Here is a 24,496-nt window from a genome sequence, read left to right on the forward strand (position 1 = left end):
AAGGCAGGATTTAAGGTAAGGAAATAAACTCTCGCTTCCCCTGTGCGTGTGTGTGCGGCTCGGAGGCGGCGTTGCCTCAGCTCGGAGGGACCGACCCGTTCCCGGCGGGTCCCGGCGCGAGCCGCCGACTCACCGGAGACGGGCAGCGGTCCCGCCAATCGGGAGGCGCCGCTCCCGGCGCGCCGGCGCGGATTGGCCGTGGCGGGCGGCTGGGGGCGGGGCCGGCAGTGGCGGGCCGGTTCGGACGGCGGCCGGTGCGGCGCTCCGCCAGCCGCGGCCGTTGGGAGCGCGCGGCGCCGCGCGGCTCGGGCGTGGCGGGATTAGGGGCTTCTCCTCGCTAAACCCTGCGCTGCGCCGGGCCGCGGCTTTAGCGCTGAGCCCCGCTCCTCCCCCCGCGGCGCCCTGCCTGGCCGAGCCCAGCTAAGCCGCGCTAATCGCGGGCGCCCAGCTCGGCCGGGGCGCCGGGCCTGGGCCCGATCGCGGGCAGCGCTCCCCCCTGCCCATCTCCCTTCCTCGTCCGTGCGCGGCCATGGAGCCGCCGCGGCCGCGCTACTGCGCCCCGTCCTCGCCGCCGGGTCGCGGCGGGCGGGAGAACAAGGGGCTCCGTCGGAAGGGCCCGCCGGGGTCCGGGAGCGCCGGGGGCCCCGAGGAGGCGGCGGACAGCAGGAAGCCCAAATTCGTAAGTACGAGCCTGTCCCGCGGCAGCAGTGCCCGAGGAGTGCGCCCTGCCCGGCCTGTGCCCCGCGGCCCGGCCGGCCCGGCCGTCTCGCCCCGCTGTCTCCGGGGCCAGCCACTGCCTGGGCCCCCCGAGACCGGGGCGCCGAGTGGGAATACATGGCGCCGTCAGGGTCGGCTGGGCTTCGAAGCTGCTCTCTCCTGGTCCAGCTCGCCTCTTGCTTGCCCGTGTGAAAGGATGCAGCAAGTTTTAGGTCGCTCCCGAACGCTTCATCACAAAGCTTCATTGCGATTACTTGCTGCGTGACAGCTATGTGTGCAAGGAGAGCAGAACAGACTTCCAGCTTTTAAACTTGTTACTTTGTTACTTCTAATAGGACTGCAGTGTTTTTTGTTTTTTTTTTTCTCTTGTTTTTTAACTTTACTGATATAAACTCTACAGTGAAAAAATGGTCTTTCAATTTAAAGGACATAGTCAATTTCTCCTCTGTAGACCTGTTTTTACAAGCTTTTGGCTAGCAAACTAAGGAATTGGGAAACTCAGGATGGCTTACAATTATTTACAAGATAACGAGATAACGAGTCTGCAAGATGTGCTCCAACCAAAGAGTACCCAGGAATAATCGGTTTTTGTTTGTCATGAAAATTACAAGCATTAGAGCTGGGACCAGCATATGTTCTACAGGCCTTGTATCCACGGAATGAATTGGGTTGTAGAAGACCTCTGCAATGAATCATCGAGTCTAATCTGTGATCACATACCACCGTGCCAACTAGACCGTGGCGCCAAATGCCATGTTCAGTCTTTCCTTAAACACTTCCAGGGATGGTAACTCCATCACCTCACTGGGCAGCCCATTCCAATGTCTAATCACCCTTTCTATGAAAGAATTCCTCATGATTTCCAACCTAAAAGTCCCCTGGTGCAGTTTGAGGCTGTGTCATCTTATCCTTTTGCTTCTTGCCTGGGAGAAGGGGCTGACCCCATCTCCATACAACCTCCTTTCAGGAGGTATCTGCCACATGCAGAGGAAATGCATCCCATGCTCATATTTAGGTGATGCATCTTGTTCTTTGTTCAGCTGTCCCTGAGCTCACCTGCTCTAAAATGTATTTCTTACATAATTGAAAAAGAGAAACCATAACACTTACATGGTTAAACTCTTGATTCCAAGGTGTATTTGTGTAACATTTGGTACTTGAATGTCTGGCACTTGTGCACAGGTTCAAAAAAGTTAGCCAATAAGCAGTATCAAAGAGGCTGGCCAGACCTGTTCTGAAAGGTCACAGCTTTCTCCTGGAATATTCCAATTGTTTTGTATTGTGACTGCAGAGACTGCTTTTTGAACTATGTCCCTGTGCCTTTTTCTACATGTTAGAATGGGTATATATGAAAATGTGACCAAGAGCTATTTGCTTGGCTTTGTAAGTGGCTGTGTATCCACTGGGGACATGTGAGTTTTAGTCATGCAGGTGACATGGGTGGACATGTGTAAACCCCTCACTTGATGAGGCTTTTGAAAGGTCTTATGATTGTTCCTGTACTCTGAGTTAGATGCACAGGAGAAATAGCAACAATATATTTTCAGGAGGTTAAAACAAAAAAAAAAGACTTTGTAACATGGGAAAATTGGCAAAAAGGTTTTGAATGTTTGGCGCAACATTCAGTCAACATAAAATAATTTCAAAGCATTAATTGGGTCCATTTGACTTGGCAGACTTTAAGCCTGTTTAATTTTAAGCTACTCAAAAAGTCCAAGAAGAGGAATTAGAAGAAGGAGGAGAGGGAGACAGAAAAGGACACATATACCTACCAGCTGCTGGGTTCCAGCAGTGCTCAGCTCGTAGAAATTCCAAGAGGAGGTAGGATCAAGATATATGTTTTTTTTTGTGTTCAGCTTTAAATACCCCTTGGCCTTCTGGGTCTCTTCCCCAGGTGGGACTTTTGTTTGTTTGGCCACTCAGGAGGTGGATTAGGGGCTCAATTGTGTGTGGAGCATTGCCTCCTCTGTGCCAGGGGTTGGCAGCCAGTGTGGGACTGGGATACAGGCCCCAGGAGGGGGGTGTGTGTGCAGAGCAGGGAGAAGCCCAACCTGCCCCTTCCCCCCCTGCCACACACACACATACCCCAAAATGTCTTGTGACACCAGGTCTTGCTAGTCTCTCACCACATGCGGTAGTATATGATCTGTGTGGTCTGGCCACTATAAAAGATTGGGTAGTGTTGTCACTGTGTGACTTGAGGGCTGGATTATTCCTTTCATGAGCGAGATGTGGATTTTTGTGTGTTTGCAACTGACAAGAGCTCTGGGTCGACAGGTTTTACTTATTATGGATACTTTAACTGCAAATTCTTATGCAGATATCACAATGGTTTTTCGTTTTTTCATCTAATAATGTGCTAAAACAGAAGTAATGTGTTGCCATCACGTTCAGTTTTGCTAACTATGTGTTAAAATGGCAGTACAATAGTTTACAGGGAGTAGAACACTTATAGATATGTAATAAAAGCCATTGCGGCCTTTTTTCTTAGTGGAAATCTTGTATTTTCAGTGAAAAAAGGCCTTTTCTTTGGTGCAGGTGATCTTGTTGGGCATATGTCTAGGCTTTCCAGGCTATGCAAAAGTGATTTTGGTAATATTTCAATATAGACATCAGCTGACTGTTTTTTCGAGGTCACGGTGTTGAGGTCTCAGCTACAGAAAATAAAGGGGATCGAATTTGGGGTTCTGACTCAGTTTTATAGGGTATATGATCATCTTCTAGGTAGGTGTGGGTTTTGATCATTTATTTTGGCCTTTTTCTGTTCCACTGCCCAGTTTCTCTTTAAGAAGGGATAGATGAGCATGTCTTTAATTCATGAGAGTGCTTAATTAAACTGCAAATTTCAAAAGCATTTCACTCCTGTAGTTCTATTTTTCATCTTTAAATAAGGTCTTAAAGCAAAGATTTTATCCTTGGGTGTTGATAGGGACTGAAGAATTATTGATTGAACATGGATTGTATTCTAGGTGTGCTGTTAACTCACTGGCTGACCTTATTGCTCTCGACAACTGAAGGAGGCTGTAGTGAGGTGGGGGTCAGCGTCCTCTCCCAAGTTACAAGGACAGAACAAGAGGAAAGGGCCTCAAGCTGGAAGAGGCTGCCCAGAGAAGTGGTTGAGTCACTGTCTCATAAGGTGTTTAAAAGATGTGGCACTTAAGGATGTGGTTTAGAGATGGACTTGGCAATGTTTGGTTTATGTTTGGGACTTGATGATCTTAGAGGTATTTTCCAACTTGACTTCTTTGCATCTAACTCTTTCTGTAATACATCAATGTAATTTTATTAGTTAAATCAGTTTTGTGTCAGAATGTGTAAAACCTGGCTCTCACCCCTTCGGGCTCTCTGTAATCCAGTCTTTGGTTTAGGCTGTCACCTTTTCTTGTTTGGGGTACTTAGAGTGCCATACCTCCTGTTACCTCAGTTATATTTCTATCTGTTTACATTTGTCAAATTAAATTATCTGTTAGATTTATTGACTTCAAGTAATATAGATTATGTGAGGGTAATATTTCTCAGTGCTCAAGGCTTGAAAATAAGTTCCAGGTTGAACCCTTCTAGTCAATGCAGCATATTGATCTGTCATAGCAGATATGCTAATCTGAAAAATAATTTGATTCCCTGACAAACCTTGAGGTGAAATTGGATTGCTGGTTGACAAAGGTGACATCATTAACATACACCACTTTTTTTTTTTCTCCCTTCTAAAGAAAATTCTCTTTTATTGGGGAAAATACTGTTTTTTAAAACTCACTGAGGGGTGGGGTGGGGGGAGGGAGGAAGAGGCACTGGAATCAGCTGCTGTAACTGTTTAGCCCTGTCAAATGATGCCTTGAAGGACTCTTCCTGAATAAACCAGCTTCTCAGAAGAAGTGAATGAGTTTCAAGCATCAATTGTCTTGGTTCTTTTGCAGAGTCATTTTAAGTATTTTTTTTTTTAAGGAGTGATGGTTCATTTTGAAGCTCATACCAGCATGACTTTGTTTACCGGGTCCAAGTTATTAGAAGACTGGGACTTTTAAAAGGGTAAAAGAGTTTTTGTGGTACTGTGGTACTTCAGCTTATGCATCCACCCTTGTGGTTTAAGACCTTGTAAAAAGAGAAAATCTACTGAAGGATGGCAAATACTGTACCTGTTCTCTTTGTGTACATTGACTGAGCAAGAAACTTTTGAAATCTGCTGGGGTGGGGTAAAAAGCAATTGTTTGCCACTTCCTCTCCTTGATTCCCTCTCCCTCACCTTAGAAATGTTTGAAAATCATTACAGTGAGTGCTACACTGTGTGACTTCCAACTACACTTTACTGATATTACATCTCGTAGACATTAGTTCTCAAAAGATCAACTTCAATTTCTAGCTCCAATTAGAGGTGTTTCTATTAATTTCAGTATACCATTGACCTGACTTCAGTGGTTTTCAGGTTATGGTTTTTGTTTTTATTAAGTTCTTTATGAAATTTACGAGTCAAGAAGGATTTCTTGTTTATACCAATCTGTTAAAAATAGACAAATTAACAGTTGCATTTAACAGTGTCTATAAATCAAAGATAGATGTAGTTAAGAGGAAAAGCACTTCCATTTCTCTGGCATAGAGTAGAAAGGTAAGACCAATCTGTGTCAATATCTTTAATTACAAAGTGACTGAATTATTGCTGCAGTTATACTGCAGTGTAAGACCTTGAATCTAAATTAGTCTTTTAAAGAAATGATTGCTGAACAGCTGTTACCTAAAACACTTTATCGCAGCTTTGTAGAATTGTAAATTCTTCATGCTGTTATTTTTGTTGGCATGAATTAACACTGTGGGTTATGATATTAAATTTTACTGCTGTGTTCTAGCACTTTGTTATATGATCTTACCTGTAAGCACCAATTTTGAGTTTAACTCATCAATGCCTAAAGAATGTGACCATGTAGAACCTGTCGTGTTAAGGTAGTTTAGCTCCTGATTGCTTTCCAGACTGCTTTCCAAGCAGCAGAGACAGAGTCTGTGATAAAGCCATTATCTAAATGCTGAAGTAGTATATTGGAAATTAAAGGCAAGAAATGCTGTGCAGTTTGTAAATTGCGTTTTCAAACTGAGGTGGCAAAATTACTGAGGGAATATTGTTACAAAGGAGATCCTATAGTGATAACATTCACTGTAATCATCCAATTAACTTTTCTCTCTGAGTCTATAGGTTTCTTTCATTCCTTGATTCAGTCTTCTACTTGTGTTTCTGCTGGAGAATATCCTTTGGAGGAAAAACAACTCGTGTTGATTCTTTTTTTGGTGGTAATAATAATGGCAATGAGTTCTTGCTCACTTTCAAATTTACAAAAGTGTGGAGGGGATTATGTGATTATATGAATATCCCTAGTCATTGTTTTTCTTGTTTCAGTGTTCAGGCATAAGCTAGCTGGTTCTTCTAAAACTCTTCTTGCTTAAACCGTCCCTTTTCCTTTTTTTTTTTTTTTTCTCATAGCCATGTAGGCTGGGAGCACTTTGTCATTTATCATATAACCTATACGTGTGCGTAGTGATTTGGAGGGAGTGTCATAAATGGGTTTGTATCCTTGTTTTCTTCTTTAAAAAAGGCAAAAATTAATATCACAAAATATCTGGACTGTGGATTTTCCTTTTTTTTTTTTTTTTTTTTGTAAATTGAAGTACTTCATGATGGTGGAGGACATTTCATGTTGAAATTGTTTAGTTGCCTCACATCATGTTATGTTGCATGCCTAAAACCCCTCATATTGGCAGGAGTGTATAGGACTATGCTTGTCTGCCTTCTACTTCCATTTGTGATAAAAAAAATCCTATTTTGTTGGTCTTTCTGTCATACTAACAATGCCTATCCCTGCCAGGCATGATCTGAGTTCAAATACCAAACAATCTGCTTTCATTCAGAAAGTTAGAGGAGCAACATCACTTTGTGCTTATGCCATGATGAAAAGACCACTTGTGGAGAATGTAAACACTGCCCATTTTGGTAGAGTGCCAAAACTCTTCAGTGATACAGACTATACTCAAAATTGTACTAGGCTGGTCTTCATTGGTTCCAGGCCACACTGACCTGTAGTGCTGGTGGAAAAAATGCTGAAGACATGGGATCAGCGTCCCATGTGAGGCATCATTCTCCTGAATTCTCAACCTGTTTGCCTGAACTGCTTGTACCACACCTAGAGAGAGTTCTGTCTGTAAATATACATATATAAAGATAGGGAAATAGATGTAATGACACAAAAGATCAAATTAGTACTGTTGATCCAATTAAGTGAGATTTGTCATTGCTTTGCTCTGCTTCACTGTCTCTAGCTGGGCTTGACTGGGGTAATTATAAAGGCCAATCCCTCAAGTTATTAAATTCAATCTAGCAGATGAACTTGAAGTACATTCTGCTGTTTGGATCTGCTATATAAGATCATCATCTTGTGTATTGATACCTGGGCAACAAGATAATGTTGCCCCATCACCCTCCCGGGTCCATCCCCTCCATTCTTTCCTCTTAATCCCGAGGCAGTAAGATAATGCTTGAGCTATGCAAAAAGCTGTAGCTATGCTGAAAGAAGTAGTTACTTTGTAACAGGGTATGTGAAGGAAGCACTTTGTAGAAATCAGCAAATTTAGCACAATGAGCGGCAAAAAGCTAACCATTGGCTATGTGAGCAGATGAGCTTACAGAACATGTGCAGAAACAGGTGCGAAGTTCAAGCCTGAGGAAGACTCCAGAGCCTTCATCCAAAGTGACCACCAGGAGGCTGATGACCACCTCGTGCAGAAACTGTGCATGTTCTATAATGGTTTATGTAATAATGTAATTAGGAAATATGTTACAATATGAAGGTTAGGCAAGTGTAATGTGCACATTAAATAAAAAAATATAAAAACTTCTAGTGTGTGAAGAATGGAAGAGTGAGTTTGTGGTGGAGCTATCCCCCTCACTCCTGGCTTTGAATAAACAAATACCTGCTCTGTAGGCCTTATACTATAGAGTAGTTTTCTTGCCTAGTTTTCAGACATCAATATGACAACAAGATTCTTTACTGTAAATATATATGAAGCCAAACACATTTGGCTTCCTTTAGCTGGATGGTGTGAAAGTTACATCACAAGTGTCTTCATCGTGCATGGCCATCGTGCATGGACTAACACAGTAGTCTTTCTATCTCTGGAGTAGTCATCTTGTTGCTGTGCTTGTGTTTTGAAACTCAGCCCTTGTATCCTATTGTACCTTTCAGCTTCTGTTTAAGACTCTCACTATCCTTGGAGTTTTGCCAGCTCATCAAGAACACTGAACCACATGCTGCATGTGTGTGTATATATCCTCTGTCTTATGACATTGATTATTTAACAGTATGCCTGAGGGACATAATCTCCCATAAGGGGTAATTCTGTCAGATTGCTTGCTTTCTTCAAAAATTGTACACCTGTGCATTTCTTTTTCATTGGACTTAGCTTTAAGTGAACTGCCTCTACTCAACTGCAAAACAAAATGACCTCTCTTCCATGTCCTAGACTAAAAACTATGTTACGTTGAAGAGTGCAGTTTTAAAATTTAGCTTATAAAGGTGTTTGTATAGCTGAAGACTAAGCAACGGTGCTACTGCTGTTTTTCTAACTGTAGGTGCTACTGATACATCTCTCCTTCTGAACTGTCCTAATTAACTCTTTAATCTCTTTGTGCTTGTGCTATATCTCTGACTAAAAACACATCAGCATACTTAAAGTATTGATAATTTGGTTTTCAGTTTTGCATGTCTACTTTCTACATGATAAACAGATTAGAAGAATACTCGTACATAACTCCTGTGCTTTCAAATCAGTAATTTTGTTATTGTGGGGTAGTTCATGGAAGACTCAGAATAGCATGTAACATGGAAATATTTTCATCCATTGTAAAGCAATATTCTGTAAAATTGCTTAATGTTTTTAGTAGTGACTGAATATTACAGAAATATTACTTAAGTCATATTTATTTGCAAGCCTGTGCTTAAGGCAACCTGTTCACTTGAGCAGAATGTGTCCTTTGTGAACTAATATATCTGAGCCTGCAAATATGTCCCTGTGGTAGTAAAGCACTTCAGTCTCTATCTGGTCTTTACCTGACTCCTGGTCTAGTTATTTTTCCCTTATTAGGAATGTATTGGTTTTGTTTGGCCTATCAAGAATAAAAATATGCTCTTGTTCTTGAGTCACAGCACTCCTCTAAATGTAATGCTATCAAAAGATCTAGATAAGTTTTTTTGTTGTGGTTGTTGTTTTAAGACTACATGTTATGTTCCACATCTCTGTATCCTTGAATGCTATAAAAGACCAGTAGAGCTGTCAACTGATTTTGCTTTGTAAAGCCTTGTCAGAAGAAAAGGGAAAAGGAGAACCCCAGTTCTGTTTTAACCAACTCATCTGACTGGGAAGCATTATAACATAAATTTCACTAAATAAATCTTTAGAGATGTCTACAGCAAGTCATTCAACCTTTTAATATTGGAGTGCTGGAAGAGCTGAACACTGGGTTGTAGTTTGCATGCAATTTCTTCTCCTTTATAAAAAAAAAAATAAAGCTAAATACATCACCAGTGTTGATCTTTAGTGCAGGTTAAGTAGATTCTTCCTTAAGAACCTGCTTTAGCACTTGCCTTCAAACTAGACTCTATAACTTTTTATGAAAGAAATACTGGTAGTTTTAGACTTTTGTACTCCAGGTATAGAATAAGATGAAGACTTTGAGAGAAGACTCATGTCTGTATATCGAGTTTGTTATACCATTATGGTGTCCCTTAATTGGTTGTGTGGTAGTCTTTTTTCACTAATTAGTCAGATGACTTGGGTCAGTGAAGTGTTCTGATATATAAAATGGGAAGTCTTTCACTTGTTATTATAGTAAATTGCACTGCTGAATTCCACAACTTAAATGAAAAGTAAAATACTGGCTTTAACTATCCCACTAACTTCTGTCTTCTTCAAAGAACAAAACCTGAAATTGCCTGGTTACCTGCTTGATGATGGTGTCTTATATGGAGCGATTGCAAAGCATCCAACATCTGTTCTTAAGTGGAAATGAACTTGATGTTGCTTTCCTGCATTTTTTTAGTGGAGTGTATATGAGTTTGACATGAATCTTGAATTTCCACTCAAAGCATAGAATGCAGGTGGTTTTCATTCTAAGAAGATTATGTAGTCTCCTGCCATATTAGAGGAGCTCAGTGATGGTATTTGTGCGTTGCTTAAGGCTTAGTGATTTAAGTCATCTGTATGAAAAATGAATAATTTTTCGTGTTCTTTTCTACCTAGTTGCAGTTTCAGACCATATGTTTGTGTTTTCACTTGCAGTTTTGCTCACTTAAGCATAGAAGTATTATACCAAACCTTGCTAAATGCAAAGTCATGAGCTTTTGCAAATGACATCAGTTAATGTATATGTATATAACTTTGTATATGTTTAGCAGAATGGGAAAAACAAGTAATAAACTCCAGTTCTGTAGCTGTGTGTGGGGTAAAAGTCTGATCTACCTCTGTCGCAGGAGAACACCAGTGAGGAGACTGGGATATAGATCTTCAGTCTCCTGGTTGGATTGGAATATTTTCACATAGCTGTTGTTTTCATTTATTAGAAATCCTCGCCCTTTAGAACATGGAATGGGATGATCATAAAAGTTCAGTAGTGACCTAGCATCTTTTTTAACTTTTTTTTTTTTTTATATTAGAACTTACTATGTGACGGAATACTGTGTTTCCTTGCACCTCATTTGGCTTTTATTTTTATCTTCATTACCATTCAACAAACACTTCTTCCTCAGTTTCTTCACCCTATTCAGACTAGAGCTAATGTGATATTATTTACTTAACACAAATTGTTCTTTGATTCTGAGGGATGACCCAGAGAAGATGTCAGAAGTAATGATCACAATTAGAACTGTTAAAGTTGGAAGCATCTGAGATCATCATCATTACCCTAGCACCACAACTTTCACTTCCAAACCCAAGTATTATGTTTGTGCATACTTTTTGAACACTTCCAGGGATGTTGATTCTACCACTTCCCTGGGCAGTCTTTTCCAATGCCTGACTACCCTTTCAGTGAATAAATTTTTCCTAATATCCAAGTCAACCTCCACTTGTGCAACTTGAGACCATTTCCTGTTGTCCTCTTGCTTCTTAACTGGGAGAAGAGACTGACCCTCACCTTGCTATAACCTTCTTTCAGGTTGTTGTAGAGAGTGATAGGCAATTATTGTTGACGTGGTGAAGAGTTTCCAAATCTATTAATTAGGATATAGTTGCTGTAGCTGTTGCCAAGGGGAGAGAGGGGAGTCTAAGAGAAGGGTAAGAGTCTGTCTCACTGAGTATGTGACTTCACATTCTTGACATTTTCCTGCCAAATCTGTTTTCAACCTGGTCATAAAAATGATACATGGGATTCCTGTAACACTGACTCATCAGTCACCAGTGTTCTGTGCTGCTCTTTGGTTTTGTGCAAGAGCTGTATATCCTAGCACTTGTTGTGTTTGTAAATGTGCAGTGGAGAGCAAATGTTGGTTCAGAAACTGCTGTTTTGAGTGATCTATAGATTTTTGGATGCTAATGCTATTAAATGCTCAGTTCAGTTTCTGCTCACAAGTTCATGTTCTGCTTGCCACAGAGGCATAACTTGAGACTGTTGAACAATGTGAGTAGTTTGAGTGTTGCATCTGGATGGTTAGTTTTGAACATTTGATGAGCTCTATGTTCTTCTATTGAGTTTGAAATCTCTGGATAATTTGTTTGTGTTCCCACAGCCATTTTGAGAAGACACGTCTGGTAGCTGAATTTTGAGCAGGTCATCTGTATATTTAGCTATAAAATATAATTTAGTAATGAAATATAATAAAACAACTTGTTTCAAGCTGTCCTTGGTTCATATTCTTCTGATATTCTGTCAAAGGAATCAAATGAAAGATTTTAAAAATCTGTATAATGTGCTGTGCATTGAAAACCAGCAGGTACAACTTGCCAAGAAACTTGGTTCATTTTAAGTGTCAGGATTCACCAGTGTTTAACTGCATGTGATTTTGAATAAAAGTAACTATAACTGAGGGTTGTTTTTTTTTTTTTTCCTAACTGAACAATTTTGACATGACTGCTTTCCTGTTTGATTTACAGCACTTAAATATCAAGACACTGACAGATGATGTGGTAAGACAACTTAAATTTTGCTTTGGCTACACTAAGCAAATAACCTTACTGCTAATGCAATAGAAATAACCTTACTAATACGAGAAACTATCTTAACTTTGAGGATAATTTAGTTAATTGGCAAAGTCTCACTGAACTGGTAATTATCTGTAGCATAATCAGTATGAGTAGCAAAAATGTATGGATGGCTTTGAAGTATACTATAATCACAGTTAAATGAGCCTGACACAGGTAATTGTGCCAATCTATATGCAGTAAAAATATCTGTGATTGCATGTTTAATATTAAAGTTACTTAGGCTGCATGGCTAGCTTAAAATAACATGTTTAACAAAGTAACATTTGCTTGTGAAGCTCTAATGCGTGTTCAAACCACCTAAAGTATATTAGTGTCATGTTTAACAGTGTTTCTCAAATTTGATCAGAGATGAGGTTCTGTATCTAACCACAAACCAGATTTTTTTTCTCGCTCTTGAAGTTACCTATTTCACTGCCTGTACTACTCTTTTGTGGGTGATAATATTTTTTCTTAAAATACATAATTTTACAAAATCTTTGATTTTGTCTAGGAAGTAATGTTTTGTCATCACTTAAGGATCAGCTTTTATTACTTCAGTGCTATACAGTTCTTGCTGAAGTACTTCTGTGTAGCTGGAAGCTGAAGTGCAGAGATTTATGCCTATCAGTTCTAGTTTGACCTATATCATCTGTTTCTATTTCTTTAGCAGTGTTTCATTTGATGTAAATTGTTATTAAGAAATTTGAATCTGACTGTTTGAAAATACAAGTTTGATTGTATAAACTTCTGTTGTCTTGGAGAGCTAAGGAAATGCTATAACCTTTCTGAAACCAGAAGTATTTTTTGATAACTAGAAAACAAGTTTTGAAAGTGTCATGTAAGGGTTATAGTTGGGATGCACTTGCTGTTTGTTTTTGTGAGGCTTTTTCTTTCCTGTTAAAGAGGCTAGACTGCTGCTTATTGCACTTGTACTTTACAAAGCTTATTGGACTTGTCCAGCTTGTAACTGTAGCCCCAATAAGTCAGCAGGTCTATTGTGGATTTATGAGAGAAGTACAAAAAGCCTGTCAGCTTTGTAGTAAACAAACTTTTTCTCAGCTCCTTAGATTTCTCAGAGCATGCCAAAGGCACCTTCACATAATGAAACCTCATTTACAGATTAGTACCAAATTGATTATATTAATATATGAATTTAAAAAGGAAAATGACAGCTATTTAGTAAAAGGCTAGCAGTAAAAAAAAAATTGCAACACCACAACATTTGAGATCTTTTAAATATATGTAAAGGGGAATATTCTGTTTACTTGCAAGGTCATCTTGGAATGAGGGTGTGCTTTCAAATGGATACATTTTATCCCTATTCATATTCCCTAATATGAAAACTATTTCAGTTTTCTGTTGGTTTACTCTTTCTGTGTGCGATTCTGGGACAAGGACAAAATTTGTAGTAAGAGAAGGTAAAGTGAAGGTTTGAGATGACATGATTTTGTAGCTTTCAATCAAATAATATATTTCCTTTCTTCTCATGGACAATCACTTGCATGTTAACTTACTGCTGCATTATGCTTTATGAAATATTTGTATTTCCCAACCCATTTCTTACAAATAGAGTTGTATGTTGGAAGTATTTTTTGTTTGTTTTTTAACTTAAGTATGTTAGCAGCATGCTGAGAATCTAAAATCCAGACTACTTTTCAATTTTTAAATTTGATTATTTGAATGAATGGTCTACTTTTAATTACAAATGCTCATTTCGTTCATAAACACCTTGCTTTTTACACCTGTGCTTCTTTTAGCTTGCTTGTTTACTATCTGCAAAGATGGCAATTGCATTTTCTCTACAGAGGAGTGGAAAGCAGGTGGCTGAGATATCAAATATGTCTCTCAAGTGCTCCACATTTCAAGAATCACAGAATCATCAATGTTGCAAAATACCTTCAAGTTCATGTAGTTCTACTGTCAACATAGCACCACCATAATCACCCCTAAACCATATCAAGTGCCACATCTAGATGCCTCATGAGCAATTCCAGAGATGTTTACTCCATCATGTTCCTGGGCAACCCATTCCAATGCCTAACCAGTCTGCCAGTGAATTTTTTTTTTTCCTAATGTCCAATCTGAACCTTCCTGGATACAACTTAAGGCCATTTCCTCCTATCCTTTCACTCGAGATGGTGGAAGAGGCCACCTCCCATCTTGTAAAAACTTTTTTCAGATATTTGTAGAGAGCAATGAGATCCCCTTGTAGAGAGCAATGAGATCCCCTGAGCCTCTTCTTCTCCAACATAAACATCCCCAGCTCCCTTAGCTGCTCCTCATAGGACTTGCTTTCTAAATCCTTCCTTCACCAGCTTCATTGCCCTTCTCTGGGCACACTCTAGTACCTCAATGCCTTTCTTGTAGTGAGGGACCCAGAACTGAACACAAGATTTGTAGTGAAGCCTCACCAGAGCATCAGCAGGGGGATGGTCACTGTCCTCGTCCTGCTGGCCACACTATTTCTGATACAGACCAGGATGCCATTGGCCTTCTTGGCCACCTGGGCACATGCTGGCTCATGTTCAGCCACTGTAAACCTGTACCCCCAGGTCCTTTTCTGCTGGGCCATGTTCCAGTCACTCTGACGCCAGCCTGTAGCTCTGCAAGGGGTTTTGTGACCCAGGTTCAGGATCTGGCATTTGCCCTTATTGAATGTCAGGCTGCTGCCCTCAGTCCATTGGTCCAGTCTGTCCAGATTCCTCTGCCGAGCCTTCCTGCCCTTCAACAGATCAACACTTGCCACCCCATGTGCTCACTGACTGAGAGAGCACTTAACCCCTTTGTCCAGATCACTGATGGAGATATTAAACAGGACTGGCCCCAATACTGAGCTTTGGGGAACCCTACTTTTGACTGGCTACCAGCTTGATGTAGAACCATTCTCTGCCACTCTCTGGATTCAGCCATCCAATCAGTTTTTCACCCAGCAAAGAATGCACCTGTCCAAGCCATGAGCAGCCAGTTTCTCCATGAGAATGCTGTAGGAAGTGGTGCAAAATGCCTTAGTGATGTCTAGGGAGGCACCATCCACAGGCTTTCCCTTATCCACTGAGTAGGTCAAATGGTCATAGAAGGAGATCAGGTTGGTCAAGTAGGACCTACCTTTTCCCAAACCCATGTTGTCTGGGCCTGATGTCCTGGTTGTCCTGTACATTCTGTGTGTTGACACAGGATGATCTGTTCTGTGACTTTCCCTGGTACCTAGGTTAGTTTGACAGACCTCTGGTTCCTTTGATCATCTTTCCAATCCTTCTTTCAGGTGGGCCTTATATTTACTAATTTCCAGTCAAATGGAACTTCCCCAGATAATCAAGACCACTGGTAAATGTTTGGAAGTGGATTAATGAGCTCTTTTTTTGTCATCCTTGGACAGTATACTACCCCTTTCAAGCAGCAAAGGATGGAGACTCTCCATAGCCGTACTTTGGTGGCAATGTATTATTGAAGCTTTTGTTGTCTGTAGCAACAGTGACCAGGTTCCAGTTTGGCTTTGACTCTTCTACTTTTTCTCGTCATAACCTTACAACACCCTTGTAGTCTCCCCAAGTTATCTGACCCTCCTTGCAGAGGTGATACACTCTCCCTTTTTTTTTTTTTTTTTTTACCTCCCTCACTGAGCCCTGAGTTTCAGGGTAAAGTTCTCTATTTAGTGAGGCTGGTCTTTTTTTTTTCCTGGATTCTTTTATGGCATATGGGGACAGGCTCCTTCTGTACCTTTAAAACTTTCCTTCTTAAAGTATTTCTGGTCTTCCTGGATTTCTTTACCCTTCAGAATTGATTCCAAGGGGACTTTGTCAGTCCATGTCCTAAAAAGCCCAAAGTCTGCCTGCCAGAAACACAAACTGGCAGTTCTGCTTGTGGCTATCCTCACTTTATTCAAAATTGAGGGCCTGGAACTCCAAGCAGAGACCCTACCTCCATTCTACCTGTCTCTTAGGTCCCCTCCTACCTGTTGGGGTGAGGATCTTTCACTTCCTGAGATGCCAGTTTGCTGGCATGCCTGCCTCAGTATTGGCAGAGAAAGAGAGGAAGACTCAAAAAAGGTTAACTAAACCTTCATATTAACAAAATTTTATTAAAACGTGTCTCATGTAGGCAAAAAAGAAAATGATACTAAAATTCCTTAGAACATCAAATCATACTGATTTCATAGCAATTGCTTTAAAGATAATAAAGGCTCTATAATTTTCAGTATATAGAGAAATAAGATTCAGAGTGAAATACTGTCTACACATTTACGATGTGATTGTGCACAGGTCTAAATTCTATAAATTTTAGATTGGTGAAATAATCTCCGAGATTGAGCATATTAGGAATAAGAAGTCATTTTATCAAAGGGATTCTTCTGTGTATCTTGGTTTATGCAAGTCTTGCTTTTCCTAAAAGTTCTACTGCTAGCATTGGAATTCTCACATACTAAGAAGTTAATCTTGTAGAGCTTGAATTTGACTGTCAAAGAAAAAATATACTTTCTTAATCTTCTGTAGCTTCAAGGAGGAAAAATGTTAAGAGGTCTTTGACTCAGAGTCATTGAAAGTAACTTCTTTGATCTTCTGAGAAGTATTTCTGCTGGTTAAGTGGGTTGCTTTAAGTTCTGAAGATACTGAAATAAGTTGTTGCAACCCAGTTCATCGTATATGTTCCCTAGTAGTAATAATAATTATTTCAAATGAAGACACAGGATTTGTTTCACTTTGTATTCTCCTTTTGTTCCTTCCTGTGTTGTTAGTGTCCTCCTAAGTCTTTGTCATCTGTCAGCATCAGAATTTTACAGTAGACTTTCATGACTGAGCTGTTGGCTTCTGTGACTAGAATGACTGGCAAAATGTCTGGGAGACTGAGCTATTATGTAGTGCTTGAGCAGGTTTTTCAGATGTGAAAATGTGTTTACTGAGTATATAAATAGCAGGCAGTCAAAAATGTGAACTTGAAAATAAAGGGTGGCAGCACTTTTTGTCCTACATATCTATAAGGCAGAGTGAGAAGAACACCCGGAAAAAGAGCAAAAGCTATGAGCAATACTCTTGGCTTTGTGCCTTCACCAGGAAAGGAATATTTTATACCTGTGTATATTTCATATCAGAACTCTGCTAAAAGACTGTACTGAGTGATCACCATCAGTGTCTTGATAATCCATATATGTATATTTATATGTATGTGAATGTGTGTGTCTTTTCTTGAGAATGGGAGTCGAAGAAAGAAGGCTGTTTAGTACTTCTAGTAATATATTTTAGGTTAAACCATAATAATTCTGTAATGCTCTGCTTCATTATGAGGTATCAGAAGTTGTGAACTCAGCCTATGGGAAGGTACCTGTGTCAGGGACCAAAGACGGGTCTAAGGCCTGACATATTTGGTGTGAGATTGTCTTGCTGACGTGCACAAAGTAGAAGAACTTAGTGTTTAGTTGGTGGGACTAACCTTCAGAAATGAAACTATGTATCAGTGGAATTCATCCTGTGAAAGGAGAACAATAAAGCTGTTGTTGGTGTGGAGGTGTGATCATGGTCTGTTGTGACCTCGTTTCATGCGTTGGCTCCATGTGAGATGATGCCGCAGCTGGCCCCTCCAGAGGGGGAGGTATATATGTGGTTCCGGGGCGGAGGAGACAGGATGACATGATGCACTCTGTTTTCATTCTGGGGACGCCCGGAAAGTGCGCTGTCCTCCTGCCCCTCCCACTCAGAAGCCATGCTCCATCTCCTTCTCCTGCTCAGCAGCTTCTCCAGTATTCAGGGGTCGGTATGTATTTATTGCTAACGCGACTAATAAAATTGATTTGCTTTGCTATTCTGACTGTGTCTTGATCTTTTCTTTTTTTTTTTTTTTTTTTTTTTTTTTTGCACAGGCATCCTCCTGAGCCCATAACAATATCTTCCTACATCTTTCTTCCCTCCCCATTTCAATTATTCTCCTCCAGGCTCATTACAGTGGCCTTTGAGAATTTTGAAGATTTTGAATACCCTTTGAATACCCTTTGAATACCTTGAAACCAACCCCATCCGTTTTCTGGGAGCCATCACATTGTTGCAAATGGTTCAGGTCTTGTTTAAGGTCAGACTCCTAATTAAGAACGTCACCTAGACATTTGCCCAACAAAAGCTGGATAGATTGTAGTGGAGGAGTGTGTGGGACTGTATGGGCGAATATCTAGGGCAGTGATCTGTGTTTGCACTTTACCCCTAACAAGTGCATAATCCAGTAAAAGTTTTGGTCTTGGAAAAGGTGTGCTGACACTCTGGCAACCCAGGAGGACCCAAACCACTGCAATGTGTTGAGGCGTGGCCCAGGCCTACTGAGCCATGCCCAGCACTGCCCAGTGCTCTTAGGAAGGAAAGAAGGTCTCTTGAATCTGACAGTGGGACACCAGGCCCTGCAGCTGCTCCACCCACTGTGACAGACACACTGTGGTTAGTTCAACCCTGATGACAAACTGTGTCACTGAAGCAGAGAAACAACATGTGCTGGTGTCACTTGACCCTGTATACGAGCAGAAAAAGTGTATATGAAAGTCACCCTTCTAAAAGGCTTTAGCAAAAGTAGTCAAAGAGAACAAGGAGGTTGGAGAGGGAGGAGAGGATGAAGAAACCGGGCCATTGCAAGGGCCATTTTCAGTGCTGTTACCAAGGCCATCACTTACAGTGATAATGAATCTGTTTTTATACATGTATGTGCTGGATTTCATTTTTGAGAAATTTCTTAATATAGGAATAGGTGATTTGATGGGTTGAGTCGGGGAGATGAGGGGGGCAGCGTGGCAGTGAAGTAACACCTTTCATTCCTACATATGTAGGAGCTCTATTAGTAGGTGATGTCTTGATAAGCTGTAGTGCCAACAATTAGTCTAGTGGTAACTAATCCATTGATTCCTGCATTATCAAATGTCTAAGTTCAATATATGCTATTTTCTTATAGACAATGGTATAAGAAGTCATCACTAAGATCAAAATGAGAGCACAAATGGATTTACTTTCTAGTGACCTGATTAGAAAGTGTGATGAGCCAGAAAGTTTGTATTGTGGATATCTGTGTAACTTTGATTTTTCAGGGCCATGGTGTGGGCATAAAATCACTTTCTTATTTCACAGGCTCTCAGTGGAATAATAGTCAGCCTATGAAAAAAGCTGATAAAACTTTGCCATTCATCCTTGATGGCTGCTTGATTTTGACTCATATAGATATTATTCTCCTAGAGCGCTTTTCCTGTATAGATCTATATGTATCCATTGGTAAAATAAATACCAGAAATAAGAAAGATACAAGGCCAAACCTGCTTTGAACTGTAGTGAAACTTTGTATCAAAGCTAACCTTAGCTATAGCCTGTTGGTTAGCCTGATTTAAAATGTTTTGGTGTAATAGGGAAGATTATTGAACTTTTTTTTTTTTGCTGTTTCTTCCTTTATGCACTTGGATCGCCAGCAGCATCAGTGGTAGATTTCATTACACCCAAGCAATGAAATTTCTATTCTTTTTGTATAGTGCTTTCTGTGGACCATGAAATTATTTGCCAGTATGGAATACTGAGAGGTATTAACTTTTCTGAAGCACTATCAATGTATAATTCAAAAGGGAAGTATATGTAGAATATCCACACTGTACTGCTGTGCAAGTCTTGTTGTGAATTTCCTTTGGTTAATGTATGGGAATCTTCTTTTTAACTGCATTGTTTTAAATTATTTAAAGTAATTAGTTTGACACATGTTTAAATGTGTTTATAATCCTGTTATCTCAATTTGTCTTACATGTTCTGCCTGATCAAATATATTCCAAGATGTGCTTTCCTTCTGTAGGATGAGCGGTATAGGATATAATATGGGGAATATGAATGTTACAGTGTAATGTATAATGATGAAAAACATCTAATATACATTCAAGAGAAGCTTAAAACCAAAACATAAACTAAAAATGAGAACAAGTGAAATATTTCTTTTCTAGGAGGTATAGGCTCTTCTCCCTGAATAAGGGCTGTCTGTTTCTAGCGGACCTCTGGGACTGCATGGTGTATTTAATGGTGGCTCTGCCTGGCCAGAACTACTGTTGCTGCAGCTGTGTGGAGCAGGAGAAGGAAGAGGAGACACTTGGGGAGCACAGATTGTAAAGAAGGGACTGAGATTTTTCAGGAGATACTAGAAAAGGAATTTAGGACACAGCTGTCTTAAATCTGATTTCTTCTCTGTTCATCGATTCTTGGTGTCTTCCCTCTACACCTGTTTCAGGTCTGCATGTGAACCATCTGCAAAAACAATGCCTTGTGTCTTAGCTTATGCACTTCCATAGTGAACATGAGGGCAGGGAGAAGGTACTAACTCATTCTTTGGAGCAGGCAGGCTGTCTTTCATCGGTGCTCTGTGAAAAACATTGCTTGAAAAGAAAACTCATATAATAGGATTTTTTTACAATTCCAGTCTAGTCACTTCAGTTTGAAGTATGGCTTCATCCCCCCCTGCTTACCATAGACTTCTGATTTTAAAAGCAGGAACGGAAATTGGTTTCTAGTCAAAGATGTAAGATGGTTTTGCCACTGATGACTGTACTTCCAGTGATGTTACCCTCCCTTTTGCAATTGTTGCATTCCCTGAGTCTTGCCTATGTAATTATTCCTGTAGAGTATGCTCTTCCTCATTGCCTGCTGGTTTGATGTGACACAGAAGGACCCCATCATCCATGCTCTTTTATGCTTATGCTGTATGAATTTTCAGCTTTTGCATCTTCTACAGCCATCTGTGAGTAGCTTACAATCCATGTTCCAAAAACTGTTTCTTTTCAATTTTGAACAGGAAGAATTAAAGTCTTTATATTTTTCCTTTAAGCCTCCCTTCATGGATGTCTGATAGTCAATTCTTGCTCTGACTAGAGTGGAACACTTGTACCCAATTTTTGCTACTGATTTTCTTTGCTCTCTCTGATCTTAATTCCACAGATGCTGTAATAATTTTACTTATCATTTAGTTCGGCAACTGATGTACTTGTCTCAAGATACTTATCTTAAAGATATATTGAAGCCTCAGAATATTTTTGCATAGCATTCCAAGACAGAATTCTGTTGATATGGTTGAAATCTTGTCCAAAATCTCTTTATGCATTGAATGTTTCTGTAACTTTCTTTTGTGTTGACAAATGTGATGTTGCTGTTCATATCTGTTCAAAAATGCGCTACAAAGATGATGTAGTGCATCTCATTACGGGTCACCTGCTTTTGACTTCTGTAGGTCCTTGTCCATGTACCTTAAACACACAAGCTCTAACATTGAAAATGTGTAGATTTTCACTTAGTAACTCTTGATCAAAAAGTTTATAACCAGTTAAAAATCCCACAACCCAAACCACTTTTCTAAAGAAGCTTTTTGGCTCTTGAAAGGGTTAGTAAAGCCAGAGCGATTTAAGTGTGCTGGGGATTAGCCATAAAAATCATTCATGAAATCATAAATGTATTCTAAGTAACTTTAGTAGAGGAGCCAATGGTTTCTCCAAAATGAATTTCTAAATATTTGGAACAAAGGCTCTATATTTTGTATTAGATGATGCAAAAATAAATAGAAATAGAAAGAAAATAAATAGAACTGTATCTTAGTTATACTAACTTGTCTTTTAATAAAAAGTAATTTGTTTGTATGTTTTTGTATTCTGTAGCCATGTAAGGAGTACAGCTGTTTCTGGGTAACTAAAACCACTTTAGAAGTACACTTTTTGGTAAATAAGCCTGCTTTCTCATATTCTACATGTAACGCTTGGAAAGAATTCTTAATAAATTGGTTTTGTAGATATCTGTTCCTCCAAACTTTCTGTAAAATTCTGATGTTCTGCATGATTTCTTTCTAATGTAATGGGATTCTGGTCTGTTAAATCCAGTGCTAGGCAACTGACCGTCATATGTATCTTTAGGAAAAGCCTTTAGAATAAGTCAGTTAAATTACAGGTAAGCTACTGCAGAAAAATAAGGATGTTCAATTTCCAAGAACGCCCATCTTGATTAGGGTTACACAGAACCAAAGTAGTATACTATATGTTATACCTTTTGTGTTTTCAGTTGGATAGATTTGCCAGTATAAGAATTCCAAGAAGTAAAAAAGAGAGACCTCCTCTGCCACATATGAAGCAGTCACATTCTACAGATTGGTCATCCACATCCATGGACCAGGAGGATTTTGCTACAAAAACACTGTCAGAAAGAGAAATCATAGCACTGTTTGAAAAAATGATGGTAAGAGTCTTACACTTTTACTTAAAGAATGACACCATAGCTAAATGTTAGGTGGAACCCATTTTTCTGTGCATGTGTTCTAATCTTTACCTGAATTATTAATATTATAGTTGTTGTGAGTTGCAATTGTGTGTTTATTAGGGTGTTTCTCAGGAAATAAAGTATTGGAATTATTTTTGCAAAATTTTGGTGTAAATATATTTAAAATAGAAATAAGAAGTGAGATTATACAACACATTTTTGTTGAGGAACAAGAAATGGGGGATCCTTCTTCCTTTTAAGATAATTTTGAAACTTCTACAAAGAGATTTTATGCCTTCAAATGTCACAGCCACATTTAGTTCTGAATTTATATGCCATGTCACTCTTGCACAGAAAGACAGACTTGCCTCCAAAGCAGCATTTGTCTGCAAATTTGCTTCTGTCCTCAGTTGTCATTGTTAGTGCACTACAAAAGAGCAATCACAAAGATCATGTGGCATTGGTAGCACCTCAATCGGTTGAGCTTTTTGTCGTGATGATGACATTTTGGGCAATTGAAAACTAAACATGGAATGGCCATGAGAAAAGTGTGAGTGAAATCTGAAGAGCACAAGAGAACATTAACAAGGCGAATGATGCCTAGATTATTATTTCTTTTGCTGTCTCACAGCAAGTAACAAGTAACTCTTGAAATACAAAGGGGTTACCAGGGACTGGCAGGTGGAGAAAATGAAAAGTGCTATGAGAGAAGTACCTTTGTGAAATTTGTACTTCCTAGTACTCAGTGATGATAGCTTAGTTTTGAACAAGCTTTTATAGAACTCTTGAGAGCTATAATTGAAGGATAACATTCAAGGTTTTCATGGTTAAGCTGGTGAAGGGAAGAAATAATTAACTGTCACCAACTTTTGTATTTGTACTTGTTGCCAAATGGTTCATTTTTCCTGGTACATTTTGATGTCTTGCTTTTCTTAAAAAATTCATTGTAACTGATAGTTGCTCAAATGTTAGGAAATATGGAAGTTCTTTTTAATAAAACTTGAAGGTGTGCCTCATTCCACAGATCCCTTACATTTAGATTGTATTTCTCTACCCTCCTACAGACATTCTGGTATAGGATAGTCTGTGATCTTATACTGTGCCATAAATAAATGGAAACTTTCAATAAATCCTCAGAAACCTACTACTGCATGTCTAGATAAATATGGATGCTTATATCCATGTATTCTTAAATAATTAATTCCAGTTTTAAAACTACTTTGCAAAATATGTAAAAGTACTGATGACATCTGGATAATTTGAATGCTTTACTAGTTTCACTGAATAACAAAGCACTTAAACTTGTATTAAGCTACTTTATCAGTGTTGTTTTATCTATAACATGTACTACAGAAAGGATTTTTCAGATTATCCACAATTGAATGGGCTGGAATAAAGCTGGTTTAGTCACAGTAGATTTCATAGCTAATTATATATTGTAGCCTCTAGTCTGCTGTTCTGATCAAATTAAGTGATTTGGAGGGGTGGATTGATGAACAATTTGAGTGTTGAAGCCAGGCTTTTAGAACTAATTTTGTATGGAAAAAAGTAGTCAATGTGTTAGTAATGAAGGGGGAAGTTTTTAAATTCCTAGGGTTCACTGAATGTCTTATGTTGTACTTGGGGTTTTCCTGGATGCATATGGCTTCCTTCTCCCAATATTTTATGCAGTGGCATCTTGTGTGGTTTTCATGGCAAAAATGAAAGAGCTCATAAAACCAGACAGTTAAAGATAATAATTAACTGTCATTGAGCTCCTTTAATTTCTGTTAGTGCTATTAGGAAAATATCCATGTGAAATGATGTATTCTTATTTTTCAAATAGGCATTGCTTGCCTGCAGGATATATTTCAGTTATTTAAGAAATAAAGGATGGAGGTGAAGTATTTTATTAACTAAGCAGTATCTGTTGTGCCCCTTGTCTTGATGAGGTTTCATTTGTGAAAACAAGAACTGCACACACAGAATATTTCCTGAAAATTAACCTGCTGTTATATCAAGGCCTGTGGAATAGTTTGTCTTGAGAGGTTTTTTAATTCTTGAGGGTTTTTATGTGTTTAGAAGTTAGATGCTTTTATTTAAGTTTAGAAGCTAGTTTTCAGAAAACATGAAAGAGCAAGAAAGTACTTTAAATAGAAGAATGAACTTTGCAGTAGCTACCTGATAACCTGAAAAGGTGGGCTTTTTTTTTTTTTAGGTCAAATTAAGTTCAAAATTAACCTTATCCCATCTGAAACCAGGACAGGGGTCAAACATTTTCTGCAATAACTTCTCAAATCTTGGATTTATACAAAAGTGTAAATGTTTCTAGGAACTATGCTCCATTCTCTTCTATTCAGCAT

At 39.3% G+C, this 24,496-nt stretch overlaps 1 protein-coding gene across 2 annotated transcripts in view; it reads left to right on the top strand.

Annotated features, from left to right (window-relative positions):
• Positions 1 to 293: 293 nt before the first annotated feature.
• The window catches only part of DIAPH3 (diaphanous related formin 3), a 203,895-nt gene continuing 179,692 nt past the window's right edge, over positions 294 to 24,496 (top strand). Inside the window, exons 1-3 of one of the 2 annotated variants that reach the window (XM_079314821.1) lie at positions 294 to 679; positions 11,839 to 11,871; positions 21,960 to 22,133. In XM_079314821.1, the coding sequence (XP_079170947.1) occupies positions 530 to 679; positions 11,839 to 11,871; positions 21,960 to 22,133 (357 nt within the window). In that variant the 5' untranslated portion in view covers positions 294 to 529. The remainder of the gene's footprint in view (positions 680 to 11,838; positions 11,872 to 21,959; positions 22,134 to 24,496) is intronic. The other variant, XM_079314820.1, reaches the window with a different exon arrangement.

The sequence above is a fragment of the Erithacus rubecula genome (genome assembly GCF_903797595.1).
Source record: "Erithacus rubecula genome assembly, chromosome: 1".
NCBI lineage: Eukaryota > Metazoa > Chordata > Aves > Passeriformes > Muscicapidae > Erithacus > Erithacus rubecula.